Below are 18,994 nucleotides of genomic sequence, written 5' to 3' on the forward strand. Positions count from 1 at the left end.
AGTCCACAACTTTCCAACACAAACGCCTCCAGCCCTGGACCAAGTGTTCAAACATGAACCTCGGGCGGGGAGGGGGCCCAGCATTTTCACATTTCAGCAGCAACTGAGGGAAACTTGGGGTGTCAGACTGTGTCATCCTACCCAAGTTTGTCCCCATTTTATTTCCCATCTTCAAGTAGAAGCCAGCAGGTTTCAGATCAGCCGCTCCTCTGCTTCTCCTCAGCCACACTGGTCTCCTTGCTGCAGGGACCCGGGCACCAGCATTATCCTTGTTCTTGGTACTTCCCCTTCTCTTTGTGTGACCACACAAAGTTAACCCCTTCACCTCTTTCTGGACACTACCCAGATTCATCCTCTTAAGTATCAGACACCTTGCTACCGCCCTCCACACCTCTAATCTCTTGGCTGTAGTGCAACTGAGGAGGCGGTGGATACCAGCAGTCAGACACAACCATGAGCAAAGCTGTCGCCAGCTTCCTCTCCACAGCTACTGGGGATCCCCCTTGCCCTTCAGTTGTCAGGAAGGTTCTCTATAAAGGTCCTCCCTGCAGCACCCTGGGGATCCCCCTGGACTCTACAGTAGAACCAATTCAGCCCTGCTCTTAACTGGGAATTTCCGCATGACATTTGGCCTCTCCCGGTGTGGCCTTCACTCTGTGGATTGGATGGAGTTTCTTGAAGTCGGGGACCCTGCTTCAGATCAGGGTGATTTCTGCTGCAGGAGTCTTGGCTGTGTGAATCCAGTCTGTGGCCCCTGCCAGGGAGCCCATTCTAGCCCTCCTTGGATGCTTCTCTTACATCATCGTCTCCGGCTGCCTCAGCTGTGGTCTCGGCTTTCATTTTCACTGGCTGTTCTGCCCTTTTATGTCTTGGTTGTTTTGTTCAGAAACTGAAACTGCATCTCATGCCTAACAGGTTTGTGTCTACCTCGTTTCATTCTCTTAAAACCGCTGCCTCTCTCCCTTTCTGCCAATCGCTTCTTGGTCCCAGAGCATCAAGAAGGGACAGCGCCACCTCCACCAGTAAAGTTCCACACGGTACAGTTTTGGAGACATTAATAAGCAGAATTTAAAGTTGTCTTGTCACGGGTTTGATTCTCACAGATTCAAGGTGGGTTTTTGTTTTTGGGGGGTTTTTTTTGTTTGTTTGTTGTTTGGTTTTTTTATAAGAGAGATGGGAAGGAGGAGCTAGGTATAACTCAGTGGATAAGACTGCTTTTTGTGTATTAGCATGCAGAGCTGAGTTCAGATCTCAGGACCCATGAAAAAAGCTGTTTGTGTGTGTGTGTGTGTGTCTGTCTGTCTGTCTGTTTGTGTCCGTTGTGTGTATCTGTGTCTGTAATCCCAGTCCTGTGGGGGGCAGAGACAGCAGGATCACTGAAGCTTGATGACTTACAGCCTAGCTCCAAGCTCAGTGAGACATACTGTCTCAGAGAATATCTTTGAGTAAGGCAGAGACCAATAGATCAGGATATCCAATGTCCTCCTCCAGCCTCTGCACATGTATACATACATGTACTTATGGCACATATAAACACCTCTCTCATACACGCATACACACACACAGTCATTCACTCACGGGTGGGGGGCAGAGGAGAAATTCAGATTAAGCTGCTATGCCAGCCTCAGTGGAGTCCAGAGCTGGGATGGCTCTTCAGACCTCTCTTGACTTGACTGTGACTTTACACCGGCCTCCCTCAGTCACTGCATGTTGGTCACCTGGACAGAGTCCATCTCTGCAGACCTCTCAAGCACCGCATGAAAGTATGCCACGAAAGCCTCCCTGCCAGTCCTCAGCTACACCCCAGCACCTTCCGTATTCCTGTAGGCGACTCCTGGGGCTGGGGAGATGGCTTGGTGGTTAAGATCTCTTACTGCCCTTCAGCAGGACCCAGGTTTGCTTCCCAGCACCCACATGGTGGCTTACAGTGATCTTTAACTCCAGGTCCAGGGGATCGTCTACCCTATTCTGGCCTCCTCGGGCACAAGGCACACAAGCACTCATCCATAAAAGTAAAAATAAATAAGTGGGTTTTTTAAAATAAATAAACTTTTTGGTCGGTTTTAGTTTGCTACTGAACTTCTGTAGATGTCATTGATGAAGCCTTAGAGAGAGTTATGGAGCCCTCCTGTCTGGGAAATGGAGAAGTGGGGTAATAAGAAGTCAGAGGAAGTCATAGGGTGGCTTTCCAAGGCACAGACCCCTGCCCTCCATAAGAACTTAAGAAGAAACCCCCGAAATACCAACAGACAAATATGGAAGTGGGATCATGAGAGAAAAATCACCCAAGAAGGGTGTGTTCTAGAGGAACTCTGCCCTGGGCCAGGGGAAGCCAGTCCCTTCAGACAACTCCAGAGACCTGTCTCCAATCTCCAAGTTACCCTGCTCACGTGGAGAGGAAACTGGGGTGATCGGCTGCCCACCTGTACTCGTCTGAGACTGTGTCCCGAGCCACGACTCCCTACGGTTTCACTGGGTCTGCAGCGGAGTCCTGTCAATACGGCTGTTGTGCTGTGTTTACCAAGAGGGGTGCTCTCACAGTCTTTGCCCTAAGCTGTCTTCTCAGGGTAGCCTAGCCCACTCCCAGAGCCATAGCTACTTCTGCGTGAGTCCTTGAGGAACCTGGGGAGGGGGGCAGTGACAGCATCTGTTTCATGGGATTGCCTAAAACTACAGATGCACTGACTACCTGCCAAGACACTACACCAGCCTGCCCTGTGTCTGGGTGAGGGAACATGGGGAGTTCTGAGTAGCACTCTATCAAGGGAAGACCTGACCGATAGTCCCAGCACTGCGGGCAGTTGCTGCTGTACTGTGACCAGCCGCCATAGTGCTCAGTGGTGTCCAGGTGTTGCTGGAAAAGCTGTTCCAGAAGGAAAGGTACTTCCTATGTGCCTTCAGCAGACTGAGTCGTGAACAAAGTTCCAATGGGACCTGGAATAATCCTGAAGTGGGTGGAGGGTGGGACACCTTGCTGGTAAACAGTTGGGGGCTTTTGGAGAGGGCTGACTAGGTTTGCATCGTCTTCATCTCCAACCTAGTGAACATTGGGCAGTAGGCAAATTAAACCTTGGTCTCCTGCCCTGAAAGTGGTATCAATATGATAGACTTCAATTCACAGGGGTGTTTAGAGCACTCCATGATGTAACCGATATAAAAATATCTGACTAGAGCTTGCTGTGTAATAAGTGTTAGCTGTGATGCTGATTATGATTGGCAGGAGGGAGTGGAAAGGGAGGTTCAGGTGAAAGAATGGCCAGAGCTCGGGTAAACATGGCATGGAAGAAGAGAAAGGAGAAATGCTAAGGCCAGGGAAGGCATCATAGCCAAGAAGGGTTGCCCACCCTCCTAGCAAAACCTCCTAGCAAAACCGCCAGGGGAAGCCCAGTATGTAAAACACATTAACAGGGCCACTTACTTGAACGTGGAGTCAAGGAACCGCGGTCCTGTCATTTTGCCCTCTTCCTCCAGCTCCCCACAGCCCCAAGGGAATTCTGAGAAACCCCAACGCTGCAAGAACAAAACCAATTTTCTATAGAAGGATTTGTAAGAAGCCACCATAACACCTCGTTTGTTCTGAATTGACTAAGTTTTCCGGCCAGAAGGGGGTCTTTTAAGAGTCAGCTAGGATGAAACTTTGCTTACATGTGTTGCTTATTTGCCTTCTTAACAAGGCTGGATGAAAACCCTGTAACCTGATGAGTTTTGTTATCCTAATGAGCATTTAGTTACAGTTCTGTGCCTTAGTTGGCGCTTTCCAGCCTCAGAGGTTCTGAAGAGTAGGTGCTCCTGACTGGCCTGTGCTCTCCGGATTACTGTGAGCAGTGGATTGGTGTGTGTGTGGCGGGGGGGTAGGGTCTGGACATGGGGACCAGGCTGTCCAGACTACATCCCAACATGCATCTTATTAGTACTGTGACCTTAACCTCTCTCTCAGTTTCTTCTGTAAACTGTGGATGATAATCATATTTACTCAACGGGGTTGGAGTGTGAAGTAAATTTTCAACTCTTCCTCTGTTTGGAACAGTGATTTGTGTAGGACTGCTCTATAAGTGTAAGGATGTTTGTGGTGGAGGGCAGGGGTGGTAGTGATGAACCCATTTTATAGAATTTTTCGGCCATCACCTATCACATGGCATAGTGCTTGAGCCTATGAACTCTGAAGCTATTAATACTCTGAACTTGAGTCCCACCAACGCTGTGACCTTGGGAAAGTTAATTCTGTGATTCTTCAGTTCATTCATCTGAAAAAGAGGGATTAAAATACAAAGTAGTTTATATGATTTCTGTGAAGACCAAGAAGGATAGATGTTTGTCAAACCCCTGTTAACACCTGTTTGATAGACAGAGAGTGGCCTTGTATGGCTTCTGTCTTACTCACTAAGGGTCTTGATGTCATGTGTAGCACAGAGTTGGAGTTTTTAATTTTTTACTCCTTAAAGCCCTTGAGAAGAGTTTTTACTTTGTTACGTAATTGGCTTTGACTTACAGAGGTCGTTAGCATACTGATCTTAAGTGAAGTGCTTAATGCTGGCACAAGGGTAGGTGGATGGGAAGATCAACCATGTGTGTGTTAATAACACAATACTGCTTATAATATTGTGGTGTGAATTTGCATGCATTTTTATGTTGAAGGATCATGCTTTGCTGAAAAGGTTGACCTGCTTCGCGTTCCTACAGGGGAATTTTGCCAAGGGAAGGGAAGTGATGGGGAACTGTATTTTAGAAATGACTAGAAGCAGGACAAGCAGCAGGTTTTCTAATGCAGCCAACTAGAAGCCAAATATGTGACCAAAAGCAAGAAAGAAAACAAACAAGAAAAAAAATAAGGACTTCTACGGCCTTTTTAGGGGGCAGGAGAATGTTCACCTCTGTATGATTTTGCAGGCCAATTTGTGTCTCTAGAGCAGCAATTCTCAGCCTGTTGATTGCAGCCCCTTCACAGGCATTACCTAAGACCATTGGAAAACACAGATATTTATGTTATAATTCATAGCAGTGGCAAAATTACAGTTAGGATGTATCAAGATCAGCTCCTTATGAAAGAGTTTGAAGCAGCCAGGATTGCATCGCGTAAGTAAAATGTTTGGGAAAACAGTCTAAACCTTGGGAGGGGTGGGGGGCAGGTGGGCGGTGGGAGTGAGATTAGGGGTGTGTATTGCATGTCCATTCTGTGTTATCCTGGAACACTAACACATGCTTGGACATATTCCTTAGGAAACTATACCTTCGTCTAAGTGACTGTTGACTGTTAATCAGAATCCTGATTCTGCAAAATCAGACGTTATGTGTTTGGCAGCCTACAAAAAATTTCTGCGCAGAGGTGACATTCTTGTAGAAGGAGCGGAGTGATGGGCTGCGGTCCTGCTGTCCCAGCTCACAGCCACCTGGCTAGCTTATGCCCCGAAATAATTACACGGAAAATGTATTCTTTTAAACACTGCCTGGCCCATTAGTTCCAGCCTCTTATTGGCTAGCTCTTACATATTGATCTAACCCATTTCTAATAATCTGTGTAGCCCACGAGGAGGCTTACCAGGGAAGATCTTAACCTGTGTCTGTCTTGAGTGGGAGAATCATGGCGACTCCCTGACTCAGCTTCTTTCTCCCAGCATTCTGTTCTGTCTACTCCGCCTACCTAATTTTCTGTCCTATCAGAGGCCAAGCAGTTTCTTTATTACTTAACCAATGAAACAATAGATAGAAAGATGACCCTCTTCCATCATGTTTTGTTCTGTGAGAGACCTTTCCTGGGGAGGCGGGACACAAAGATGTCTACTTACCCCAAAAGGAATCCCCTGACAGACCACAGTACCGGCTGCACCAGAGTCTAACTAAGTGATCATGAGTTTTATTTGGGTTACTTACAGAAACAGGGATGACCCAGAACAGTCACATTACCAGAAACAAACCATCCAGAGGATGGTTACCGACAAAGCCTCATCCCTGGAGCTCTGTGCACAGCAGGCAGGGACAACCTTCTCCCCCAACTGTTGTTTTCTGCTCCTATAACTCTGGGAGAGTTCCCTGTGAACTTTGGAAATGTGCGGTTTGTTTATTCGTGGGTCTCGTGAGCACGCACACCCCTCCTCCTTTCTGGAGAGGATGTGTTAATACAGAAGAAAGGGCTAACAGCACCCTCCTAAAGCCACGGTTTCTTCTGTCCTGTGGGACATTAACTGGTTTAATAACTAAATTAGCCATATTTTAAAAATAAGATTGTGTGTGTGCACATGCGCATGTGTGTGTGTGTGTACCCAAACATGCATATGCATGCACATACACATGCATGCACATTGTATGCAGAAGAAAGTGTCAGAGTTACTGGAGCTGGCATTGCAGCTGTCAGACATGAGTGCTGAGAACTGAACTCCGACTGTCTGCAAGAAGTGCACTTAACCTCCGAGCCATCCCTCCAGCCCCATATACTACAAATCTTATTTATTTATTCTGGCTTTCAGTAGTTGGATATACTTGGCTCTCCTGTACTTCAGTGACACTCGTGTGTCATCTGGTGTTTTCCTTACTAGTGACACATATTCAATATATATTTGTATAAAAGTCGTATTTTAGATCTCCTGAAAAATGCACCCTGGCATATCGCCTGCTTATTAGTACAAATTATCTTTCTTCCTGCTTTCTCTGTTCCCTGGCAATTTTGTTTGTTCTCTGCCTGTAGGCGATCTATGCACAACAGAACATGTCCACCAGAGTTTTAACCTGACAGCTCTAGCTTGTAGTTGTGAACTTAATGATTTCAGTAAGGTGCACGTCATTGGACTTAGTGTCCGTCAGGGTAGGCTAATGGAACACAATTTTCATGGGGTCTCAGTTGTCATTTGCTGTTGAGTTTGTGGGACACAATACCACCAAATTATAAAAATACTTGATTTTGAGGAGCCAGAATTATAGTGCATGATAAAACTTTAGATTACATGTTTTTGAATAGTTATTTGCTCTCATAAAGATAAGTTTTAGACTCAAATGAAGTGTTTAATTTGTAAATCTCTTTCCTACCTTGAGATTCCCCTTCCTCTCTCTTTCTGGAGTAAAGGAATTACAGGCATGCAGCCAGCAAGCTAGCTGCCCACTCTACTCTGTATATTCCAACCAGGCTTGCAGTAGAGAAGAGGGTAAGCTGTACGATTGCCACAAATCAGTTCTGACACTGGATGATGACACTGAATTTACCTACTGAGGTAGCTCAGACTGTTAGGCTTAAGGCTTTCATTAAAACAAACAAAAACAAGCAAAACTTAGTGTCTCATCTTTTGTTAGAAGTTTGTACTCTGGGGCTGGCAGAATAGCTCGAGAAGTAAAGGCACAGAATCAAACTGAGGATTGTCCTTTTGTTTTGTTTTGTTTTGTTTTGTTTTGTTTTGTTTTGTTTTTTAAGACAAGGTTTCTCTGAGTACCCTTGGCTATTCTGAAACTCACTTTGTAGACCAGGCTGGCCTTAGACTCACAGAGATCCCCCTGTCTCTGCCTCCCTAATTCTGGGATTAAATGTGTGTGCCACCACCGCCTAGTGAAAGTTGTCCTTTAACTTCCCACACAGGCATTATGGTTTGCACACCTGCATATATGATGATGATGATGATGATGATGATGATGATGATGATGATGATGACGACGACAAGAGCAGCATCCTTTTAAAACGAGAAAATGGAAGTTTGTGGAGGGAAAAGTCTCTTAGTGTTTATTTAGCAGATACTAAATGTAAATACTTAATACTTCTTGACCAAAGCTCCTTGAGAACAGGGCCCTGTCTATGTATTCAGCCCCGTGCTCCAGGCATCTCACTCAGTTCCTGGTAGGTGGTAGGTAGTCCTCTGAAGAGTTATGAATGACGTAATAACTCTTATCACTTACAGAGAGTGACAAAACAAGCAATGGCGTTACATCTTGGTAATAGGTGATTCTGAACGCTGCAAATGCTGAACCTGATTGATTGATTGGTCCAGGGCTTTACCACACTTTCAGCATCCTAAAGACACAGTGTAAGTCTCACATTGGTCCACCTGTAGCAAACACTTCCCTTCCTTACAGTGCTTTAAAAAAATGACCTTGCTTGAAAATTACCAGAACCGGGAGTATTGGATGTGAAATAAGTGTTGGAGGCATTCACCTGATGCACATTGGCTCTCTGTGGTCTAGATGACAGGCATGGGAACCTAGACGTGCTAAGACGGATAGCCCAGAGAATAAGTCAGTGATGCAGGATTGAATTCCCCCATTACCGGCTCACTGCTGCCCTGCCCTTTTTCTCACTTCCTCAAACTCCTCACTGCTTTAACAGCCTCAGTTTCCTCCCCGGAACTGATAGTGTGTACGTCATCAAATTCAGGGACTATAATGAATACTGTTCTCTATATACAGTGCTGAAAGTTTTCCTTCATGTTCAAGTTTGCATTTTCCATAAAATACTAGAAATGGTGATGATCTTAAAATTCCCAGATGTGTAAATTACATATAGAGCCGTGAACTCTCTAGTAAATATGTAACTGTTGCACCGACAGCAGTGTTTGTGAGTAAACTAAATTCTGTGCAACGCAGGCTCGTGATCAGAGCCCTCACCATCCAGTGAGATTCGAGATACACAAGCTCTTGTTTTTAAAGCATCAAATACCCGTCCTGCCCTCACTAGGCTCACTAAGCTGGTCATACTCTTCTCTCCTTCGATTCTCTATACCATCCCTTGTTGAGCCCAAATATCATACAAGGGCGATGCTGATGACTTTCTAACAACTGGACATTTTAAATATGAATTATGTTTAGTTCAACAGATATAAAGCAAATACATGCCACCCCTCCCCACATCAACCCTGACGCTCTAACTATGTCACAAAAAAAAACCCATGAGCAAAGTAGACCCATGGTCACAGGTGCTAGTATTGCATGTGACAAGGCTGTATGCCAAAGTTGATCGATAACTTGTTTTAGTCAAGTTCAAAACTAGTTCTTCCTATAGAAATAACGTTAACCGCTGTTGGTGGCTTAACCTGACAGCCCACACACCTATCTGATGTATGGCTGCCTAGATCATAACCAAGATCCAGGGGGAGGTCTGAGACGTGCCATACCTGTGCCAGGCCTCCTTAGCCTTATTCCCCAGGGAAAGGTGAGTGTGCTATCTGCCCATTCTACAGACCCATGATGCAGGACAATCAGACGCCATAGGGAGTCAAGTCAAAGCAGAAACTCAATTTATTACTGTGAGTGTCAGCTTATATAGGTTAAGTGGCATTGTGTGATGTGGAGGTACCTCCAGCCAATGAGAAACAGCCAAGCCCTCCCTCTGGCTGGAGGGACATCTACCTAGATTTTGCTGTCTCATCCTAACTTGGTTCCCTTAAACTTGAGCCAGGCTTTTCTCTGTCCTACAGGCCTCAAGGTATTGGCCCTGAGATAATTTTGGCCCAACATCTCCACCTTTTTTTTTTTAATATCCCACCCCCTACCCCAGTCACCAAGCCAGAATAGCCTAAGGGAACTCTCTAGTATAGTTCTTGATACAGCTTCACTAACCAGGACTCCCCAAAGTGGGTGTTTCAGGGTCCCCAGAAATCCCTCCAAGGCGAGAACAATGTCTGGCCCCCATTCTAAATCCTTAATTTTGAATGGAATTATTAATTTAGAGAGATCTTTTCCATAATGTCGGAGGGACATGTCCCTGATTTTTATGATCATATCAGCTATTTGATCGACTAGAGAGTACACCCTGGGAGTGCCCCCCGGGGGGTGGTGTGTACCCATTTGACTGCTGAACAATGGCAGCCAGCATGGTCTTTTCCCCTAATAATATCCAGCCTTGGATTGGAATGTTAGGCTTTATCTTGCCAAAGAAGCCTGATGGAGCTCATTGACGAATTCAGTGAGTGCCTGATAGCCCTCAGGGACAAGGAGTGGTCTCTTGAGGGTGCTCCCCTTTAGGAGATTATATAACACGTCTAGCTCCCAGTCTCTCCAGGCAGCCAGAGAGCCTTACCCAGTTCGGTTCCCCCAGTATCTTTTGTAACCCTGATAAAGTGATAGACTCGGGCAGGATTAATTGGGGTCCATTCACTTTGGCTTGAGTGAGTGTTAATTGGGATCCCAGTATATGAAATGGGGGTACTTTTTGTATTTTGTTTGGGGTTATTTTAAAGCCATGTTGTTGGAGGATATCAACAATAATGGTTATCCAGTGAGCTAGCCCTGATTCCTCCAAATGCCCAGTGATTAGAGCATCCATATAAACATATAGGAGGGTATTATCTTTGTCAAAATAAGGAGAGAGGATACTATACAGATACTGTTGACAAACGGCCAGACTACTGGCCATCCCCTGTGGGAGAACAGCCCATTCGTATCTCTCGTCAGGCCAAGAGGAGTTAACTGTAGCAATGGAAAAGGTGAACTTTTCACAATCCTCCTCATGAAGAAGGACTGAGAAGAAACAGTCCTTTAGATCAATTACAGTGAGGTGAAACTGGGAGGGGATTGCTGGGACCCAAGGTAAGCCCCTTAAAGGGGCCCCTACTAATTCCATATGGGAACTGATTGTTCATAGGTCCTGTAACATTATCCAGGTCCCAGTAGGCTTACGTATCACAAACACAGGGCTGTTCTAGGGGCTCATCGAGGGCCTTACCATCCTTCTTTAAGCGGATTTCTGGTGATTTTCTTGAGCATATTAAGTTTAAGTTCAGGTAATGGCCGCTGCTCCACCCATACCAGCTTACCAGGTGCCCACCTAATGGGGGGACCCTGGGGCAGTGGCCTTTACTTTGGGGGTAAATACAAGTGTCGGGGGGGTCTGCCTGATGACACGTTGCTCAGTTTTATCATCATAAAAGGCTAGGTGGTCAGTGGTAATAAGGACATCCATTTGTCCTAACAAATCTTGTCCCAGGAGGTTTGCAGACAACCCTGGGAGGATCAGAGGCCTGAACTTTCCTTTGTCTTCATCCAGCCCCACCCCAGTTATGGGACTGACCATTTCGTAGGACATAGACCTTCCCCCAACCTCTGTGACAGGTGGTCCAGTTATGAGATCCCAGCTGGTCGGGACCTCTTCCTTTCTGAGGACCATCCCGTCAGCTCCCATATCTATCAGGCATTGGAATTTTTGCCACCCCCCCCCCAAGGATCATAGTCATTTTGGGTCAGAACCCCTCTATCATTAGAATGGTCCAGTTAACTGAAGGTGCACCTTTCCTTCCTTTGGTTAAGGGGGCTGGAAGGTGCGCCCCCCCCCCCATCTAGTTTAAAGCCTGATTTGTGATGGGTTTTCCAATTTATATCAAATTTGGAGTGGCATTCTGAGCCCCAATGGTACCCCTTGTGGCAGCGAGGGCAGGGAGATGGAGGGGGTCCCTTCTGCACCTGGGTCTTATTGCCCTTTTGTGGGCAATTTCTCTTAAAATGCCCCAGTTGACTGCATAGGAAACATTTCCCAGGTATTTGCTTTTGTTGTCCAACTACCAGGGCTTGAGTAATAGAAAAGGCTAGAGTTTGGGTCTGGGCCTGAAGGGCCTCCACAAGAGTCTGGTTGGTATGTGATTGGGTCTGACAGTCTGCGATGCCACAGCCCATTGACTCATGGACCCTTCCCTGAGGCCAACACAAGCCATCCTAGTATCTCTGTTCATACCTTCCCAGACTAGGAGCTTAGTAAATTGGTGTCTAAGCCCACTGGGGGAGCGATTTCCTCTCGAGGCTGGTCTGCACATGGACAATAAAGTCCAGAAACAGCTCCCTTGTTTTTGCATTGTGCCAGCTACAGGTGATTAAGTGGGTCCTTCCTCTAGTGTGGCCCAAGCCTCCAGGCCTGCTTGTCTAACTTGGTCCCACTATGGAGCCACAATCCCGGCTTGTTGGACCCCAGTGGAAAAGCCTTCCTCCGTACCAGTTAGCATTGGATAAGTGATGGGAATTGGGGTGTCGGCCTCACTATTGAACTCTGCCCTAGTGCGACAAGCCTCCTTAAAGAAGGCTGTCCGTTTAACATATTGGGGACCCCCAGGGTAGCCTTAACCAGATCATACCAGTCCTTGGGGACACAAGGATGGTAGGCTACCTCCTGAAGGAGGGTCATGGCCCAAGGGGAATTGGGGCTATCCTCGGCCACTGCCTTCCTCAATTCTTTCAGGTCCTTAGATTTCAAAGGATACCGGGCTAAGGGGCAGTTAGGGCCGGGGCCACATTGACCAGGAAGGCTTGGGGTCCACAAACCTTAGCCCTATAGGCCTCGGTGTAAGTAGGGTTTAGGATCTCCAGGAGGCTCCGCCCACGTTTCCTCTGCGTGAGAGCCCCAATTTTGCAGTTCCTCCCGGAGGCTGGTATATTCATTTCCTCCTGGCAAGGATGGAGCCCCCTTACTTGTCCCTTTCCCTCCCCCATTTTATCCTTTCCAGGGCGGCTGGGGGCGTAAGGAGGCGGCCACTCCTCGTCATAGACAATATCTACGTTCCTTTCTGTCTTTGCCTCTGCCTGCTTTATTCCTTCCCCCTGGGACCACTCTTAAGTAAATTGCATCCATTTTTGATCTTCCCCCTCGCCTGTCTCCTTTTCTCCTGTTCTTTTGGTTAATTGGTTACTTTTGGATTCTTCAGACCTTTCCTGATCTTTGGCCTTTTCCTGCTCCTCGCCTCTCTCCTTCCTCCCCCCTCCCCCCTGCCCTTCTATCCAGTTGGTTATTTTCAGATTCTTTAAGACCTCTCCCAGTCTCTGGCCTTTTCCTTACTGCCCTTGGGGGAGTCAGAGCAGCGGGTGAAAACACGCCTTAAGGGCCGCAATAGTTGATTAGAATCTCAGTGGTGGGGGTTTATCAAAGTGTTTTTCCTTTTTCCTGGCCAGAGTCTCCACCTGGTTCCAGGTGTCCCAAGAGAAAAGATTCCCGGTGGGAACCTAGAGGGCCAGGGTAATTATATCCTCCATGCCTGGATCGCATTGTGATCTGACAATTCCAGGCCTCAGGAGAGTAGCACGTATCTCTGTGCCTTAAAGGCTGGGTCATTTTTGTGTGAAGTTGCATTACCCATCGTGGGGTCCCACTCACCTTGACTGACCACTTAGCCCTAGAACTAGCCAAGTCCCAGGTCTGGGCTCCAATTGCCAGGCCTCCTTAGCCTCATTCCCCAGAGAAAGGTGAGTGCTGTGCCATATTCACCCAGTCCACAGCCCCACAAGGCAGGACAGTCAGTCCTGACAATCAGACACAATGGGGAGTCAAATCAAAGCAGGAACTCGGTTCATTACTACGAGTGTCAGCTTATATAGCTTAAATGACATCGTGTGGTGTGGGGGTACCTCCAGCCGATGAGAAACAGCCAAGCCCTCCCTCTGGCTGGAGGAGCATCTACCTAGATTTTGTTGTCTATCCTCACTCAGTAGCTTTGAAATTATCCTTCAAACTCTAGCCAGGCTTTTCTCTGTCCTGCAGGCCTCGAGGTACAGACCCTGAGATAATTTTGGCTCAACAACCCGCACCACGTACTAGATTGTACCTGAATCTCTAGAGATGGATGTGTTTACAGTTAACAGCAACTGTGGAACATGCTGAGCCAACACTTTGGCAACTCCTGTCGGATTATTAAAAGGTTAATTTTTTTTTAAAAATCCCTGATGTATACAACATCCCCATGGATATCACAGAGTTGCTAGGTGTTTGGCTCCATAGCCATCACCTCAAAGAGTGACCAGGACACTAGCTCTGACAGCAGAGCTGAATCCAGATCTAGAAGAAAGGTAAGTTATATTGAAAGTGTATGGAGATGTGAGTGCATATGGAACATCCTGGAAGGAGAGTGGCTTCTTTGAAAAGAAACCCTCCCTGGATGTGGTAAATACAGCGCAAGCTAACCACCCTCGACCTGATACTTTAAAAGCAAACAAAACTTGCAGAGGGAAACTTTTTGGGTTGAAGGTTTGAAAAGCATCAGAGAAAGAGGGAGTGAGGATTACAAGGAAGGCATCTCTTGAGGTGACTGGTAGGTGGGGAGGGAAAGTCTTCACAGAATCTCACTGAGAGGAGCAAAGGAGGCTGTGTCCTTTCTTAGGGCACCACTGTGCCAGCCGCCCAGAACAATAGGCTTGAGTAGACGGGAAGGTGAGGCAGCAATACGGGTGTCAGAATACACGACACCGTCTCAGAGACGACCTAGGAGTGGTTGTGTGGCCTCGCCCCTGGCTGTTTCAGCTGGAAAACTTCAGCCCTTTGCTCGGGACTTTCTCTGCTGCTTTGCTTTCTGCCGCTGCCTGCCTGCTCAGTGAGTACCTTAGCTAGTTCATCTCCTGTTTAAGTGTGATCTGACTGCTGTCATCTAACCCCTCTCCTTCTTCAAGATAAGATACGGAACACTGCAACTTCGTGTGTCATTCTTACACAGGAGCCGTGCGATCTCTGTGTTATAGGTTTAGTGTGTGCTGCTGCAGCGAGCAAGCAAGCGCTAACTCCCTTTTTTAAAGTGCCGCTTCCTCGAAGTCCCCCTCAGCTTTACCCTCCTTTAGAACACTATTGCTACCTGACTTACGTTCCTAATTTGGGGTCTTCTTCCATCAGACTGTAATTTCCAGCAATCAGGGAATATGATTCTCTGCTGTTTCCTATGCTGAGGATATAACCTAGCACACTGAACACAAAATTAGGAGGTATATTTTTTAAGAAGGGTTTTGTTGTTGTTGTTGTTGTTTGTTTGTTTGTTTGTTTGTTTGTTTTTGGCTGGAAAGAGCGTTCCCTTTACAAAAAGTCTTTGCAGGAGGAATCCATCCAGCCTGTCATTCATTTTTATTCAGTCACAAAATCATTTCAGTGCAGAGGGTGATCCAGTTAGAAGTCAGATTCTTCTACTAGAACAGAGTGGGGTCAGGCACCATTTGCCGCCCTGTGGGTGTTTGATATCTCACTTTTCTTCCAGGTTTTATTTGACAAATTGAAAGCCCATAGAAGAGGCACAAATAGGAACGTCCACATTTCCCTCTTAATTCACTGGTGTTCCCACACCACCACATTGACGCCACCTCTCTACTCTGTGTATCTTCGTGTAATCCCCACAGTTCTTTACAAGTGTGGTTCTTCTCAATCCTTCAGTCTTAGCACCCAGGGAGGTTCAGTGCTAAGTTCGGGATTTGTAACGTGGATACCGTACAGCCCGATGTACACGTCCTTCTAAATTATGCCTGTCCTTTCCTTTCTGATGGGAGCCACAACAGTGGACGCCCTTGCTGGGGAGCCCACCCAGAAGCACACATTACATTTAGTTCTCACGTTTCTTTAATCTTTACAACGTGCAATATTTTTCTAAAGCCTGGGTCATTTGTTCCATTAAGTGGCCCTTGCTAGGCCCTGTTTGTATTATTAGAGTCACGATAGGCTCCTGGTGGAAATATTACACAGACAGCAGTGTATCCTTGTAAGTGCATCAGCTTAGCGGACGTGTGGTGTCAGAGTGGACCCTCACTAGCGTTGGCAATGTCTTTTACATTTCCTCACTAGTATGTACTGCTAGTGAGTACTTGGTAACTCACAACTTCACAGTGTAAAATTGTGTTACATAGAGCGGTAGCATTTGTGTGGACAAATGTTGTAAAACTATATGAATATCCTGTGTCCCAGCATCCTTTACCTGTTCATTTATGATCCCTGAAAACTGTTGCCTGATCATGCATTAATGTCATTCATTTTAACATTCAGCTTATCCTAGCGTTAGCCTAACGTCCAGCTTCTAGGGAAAAAAAGCACGAATTCAAGAGTAATGAGTGTTTTTACTCCACTTAGCATGTGATTGCACAAGAAGCACCCAGGTTGGGCCCCAGATCCATCATCCATGCCGATGACCTGGTAATGATGGTCTGTGGACTGTATTGAAGTAGCAAAGCTGTATCAACCTGCGGGCTGGCCTTCAAGAGTTTAAACACATACATTCTATTAAAGTGTATCTCTAGGCCTGGAGAGATGGCTCAGTGGTAAACAGCAGTTGGCACTCTTGCAGAGGACCTTGGTGTGATTCCCAGCAGCAATTTAGGGTCACCTGTAACTCCTATACTAGAGATTCTGACACTGTCTTCTACCTCTGCCATTCCCACACATCCTGGCAACTCAAAAGACACATGGTGTCTTAAATATATTAAAATGTAAAACTTGTCTTCTTGGCTTAAAAGGGAATGCTCTCTTAGGGACATGTGTCCTCTGGGAGACAGGGAGAGAAAAGGCACACCTCAGCCAGTCCCAGCAACCATGCGGATGAGTACTGTGTCCCCACGTTCACACTTCGGGTGCAAATCCAGCACCTGATTTCTGGGACCATGGAGAAGTAGCCGTAGTTTCTGCTGTGCATGGTCATCTTTGTGTTCTCCTTCGTCTAACGAAACTTTATTGATACCCAAACAAAAGTTAGACAGGTTGAGCTTTCTGCACCAAAAAATAAATGTTTTTGTTGACCTGCAGGAGTAGGTTTTGGTCCTTAGCTCCCTTAGAAGTCATTTCTAGACAAATTATTGTTGTTAGCACTTCGGCTATTTCTACTTTGTGACTTTTAAATTCATAAAAGTTCCACATGTACACAGTATTTGTGTTGCTTAGTAACCTGGTTCAATTTATTTGCATTTTAATCAGTCATCCTTTTTTCTATGAGTTAATTTCATTTGCACCTCTGCTATCTTGCTTTACTTCCCCTTTCTTCATCATGTTAAGAACAGAGGTCTGTTTTGTCTTTTCTTACGAGAGACTGTCACAAGAACACTTGCACTCGTGGACATAGGATGAGGCACACATCACTTCTTCCTTCCCTCTGTGGATAGGAAGGCACCTGCTGACTTACACTCTGATCCTTTGAACACCTCTGCCACAGAGGGCCATCAGAGAATGAACGGAGTGGATGGGTATGTCAGCTCGGTGGTAACAGAATCAGAAAGATTTCCCAAATGGGCGCTTTCCTTTCTGTGTGTTTGCTTTTTTTGTGCCGTCTGTGTCCTCTGCTGCTTTTGACATTTGGATAGATAGTGGATGATAGAACTAGATGTCTCTATTTTAAAAAGCTCAATCAACATCTGACATTAATGTTCTACAACTCCACGTGACACACTGCTTTCTCAGTTCTCCCAGATGGGTCTTAGACACCATTCTTGTCATTGCAAAGAGTCTACTTACTGCTGGAGTTCCCGCCCATCCCAGGTGACATCCTGGTGATTTGTTCCCTGGTCTCCACACATGCCTACAAAGCCCACTGAACTATGTTGTCATCAGTGGGGTTTTTCCTTTGCCCCCCTCAGTGGTGTTTAAGATAGCTTCTTCAGAGCTAACCGGGACATTGTCTGCTACAGTGTTTAGGTTTCTAAGTATCTGCTAAGACTTCTTGGTTGGAGGTGACACCTGAAGACTTTGAGAATCAGGCTGTGTAAGTAGCTCAGTCTGGCAAGAGACCGTTGTTCCACAGAGCTCCATTGTTCCCCATAGAAGTACAGGGCCGTGGAACTCGTGGTCTGTGCAAGCCACGATCTCGGTATTCAAAGCTTGCCCATGGCTGGGTGCCAGGCCCTGCGGTGAGCAGAAAGGCTACATCAGTGTCTCTAATGCTCGACACCTGCTCCCAATTAGTTCACACCTGCCTTGTGCTGTCTTTCGCTCCCATTCTCTCTCCCATGGGCTATCCTTTAAAAACACTGACAACCAGAAGTGTTTCAGATTCTGACCTAGATCTCCATGTATCTTTACATGCTCTGAAAAGTTGTTGATGAAGTCTCTGGATAATAAATAAGAGATCAACACTCACCCATTCTATTTAAATATAGATAAATGTCACATCCTTTGTGACACTGAAAGCTTCTCAGATGCTTCGCACGCACACACACACACACACACACACACACACACACACACACACACACACACACACAGAGCCAGGAGAACCATGGGAGCATCATTCATGGTACCCAGAACAGTGTTTAACATGCATTAGAGTCAGAAAAGTATTTGCCATACTCAAAAGCAGAAAGGTAGTCAACTGAGTACGTTTTATTTTGACTCCCATGTCAGGAGATTTTTCCAGTTGTAGCTTTAAATCCAGCAGAGCTAAGCACCTCACCATGTCCAGTGTTGTTTAAGCACTGGTCAGGCACTAGCCCCTTCCAGGCTATGCACGCTAGTGCACATAGTGACCCACTAGGTCCAAATACAGCAATGTGTCTTTAGTACATACAGTTAGCTAGAGGATTGATTCTAAGTTGAAGGATGTCCCAGAAAGTTAATGGTACCCTCAGTTTTGCCTGAAGTATCTCGAGGTTGTTACTTAGAGAGTTGGCTTCTGACAATGCACCGTATTAGTTTCACTTCCTGTATTGCTGTAGAGGTTATTTTAAATTCAGCCAGCAGCATTTCTCCGAGCTCTGCGCTGTCCGGGTCGGCGGCTGCTGCTCCTGTCATGCACGAGGGGTTTGCAGCGGCGGGGTCGGCGGCAAGCGGGGTGTAGCGCTCGCGGGTGTTCGCGATGAGTTTACCCCTCAATCCCAAGCCTTTTCTCAATGGACTGACAGGGAAACCAGTGATGGTGAAACTCAAGTGGGGGATGGAATATAAGGGCTACCTGGTCTCTGTCGATGGCTACATGAACATGCAGCTTGCAAATACAGAAGAATACATAGATGGTGCGTTGTCTGGACATCTGGGTGAAGTTCTAATAAGGTGTAATAATGTTCTTTATATTCGAGGCATTGAAGAGGAAGAGGAAGATGGGGAAATGAGAGAATAGCATCTTTGAGGTTTTTTTATATATATATATGTATTTCTATACAATAAAGATTTGGGTTTTTTCAAAAAAAATAAATAAAATAAATTCAGCCAGCATTTGCTCAACACCAGCAAGATTTACGCACTGACCTCTCCTTGACTTAAGTTATTTCCCACCTTCCCTGATGCTAATAAACAGGAACATCGATACTGATTCAAAACTTCTTAAAGTATGGAGCGCATGGGTCTCTAGTAGTCTTTTAAAAAGGGAGAATCTTGTGAGGTGGA

General features: G+C 46.1%; 1 protein-coding gene across 1 annotated transcript; it reads left to right on the forward strand.

The window, feature by feature from the left end:
• Positions 1–18,399: 18,399 nt before the first annotated feature.
• LOC101985425 (small nuclear ribonucleoprotein F-like) lies at positions 18,400–18,778 on the forward strand. The gene has a single exon (XM_005352173.2). The coding sequence runs from the start codon at positions 18,468–18,470 to the stop codon at positions 18,726–18,728; it is 261 nt and encodes an 86-aa protein (XP_005352230.1). The 5' UTR covers positions 18,400–18,467; the 3' UTR covers positions 18,729–18,778.
• The last annotated feature ends 216 nt before the right edge of the window (positions 18,779–18,994 follow it).

Source organism: Microtus ochrogaster, chromosome 8 (genome assembly GCF_000317375.1).
Source record: "Microtus ochrogaster isolate Prairie Vole_2 chromosome 8, MicOch1.0, whole genome shotgun sequence".
Taxonomy (NCBI): Eukaryota; Metazoa; Chordata; class Mammalia; order Rodentia; family Cricetidae; genus Microtus; species Microtus ochrogaster.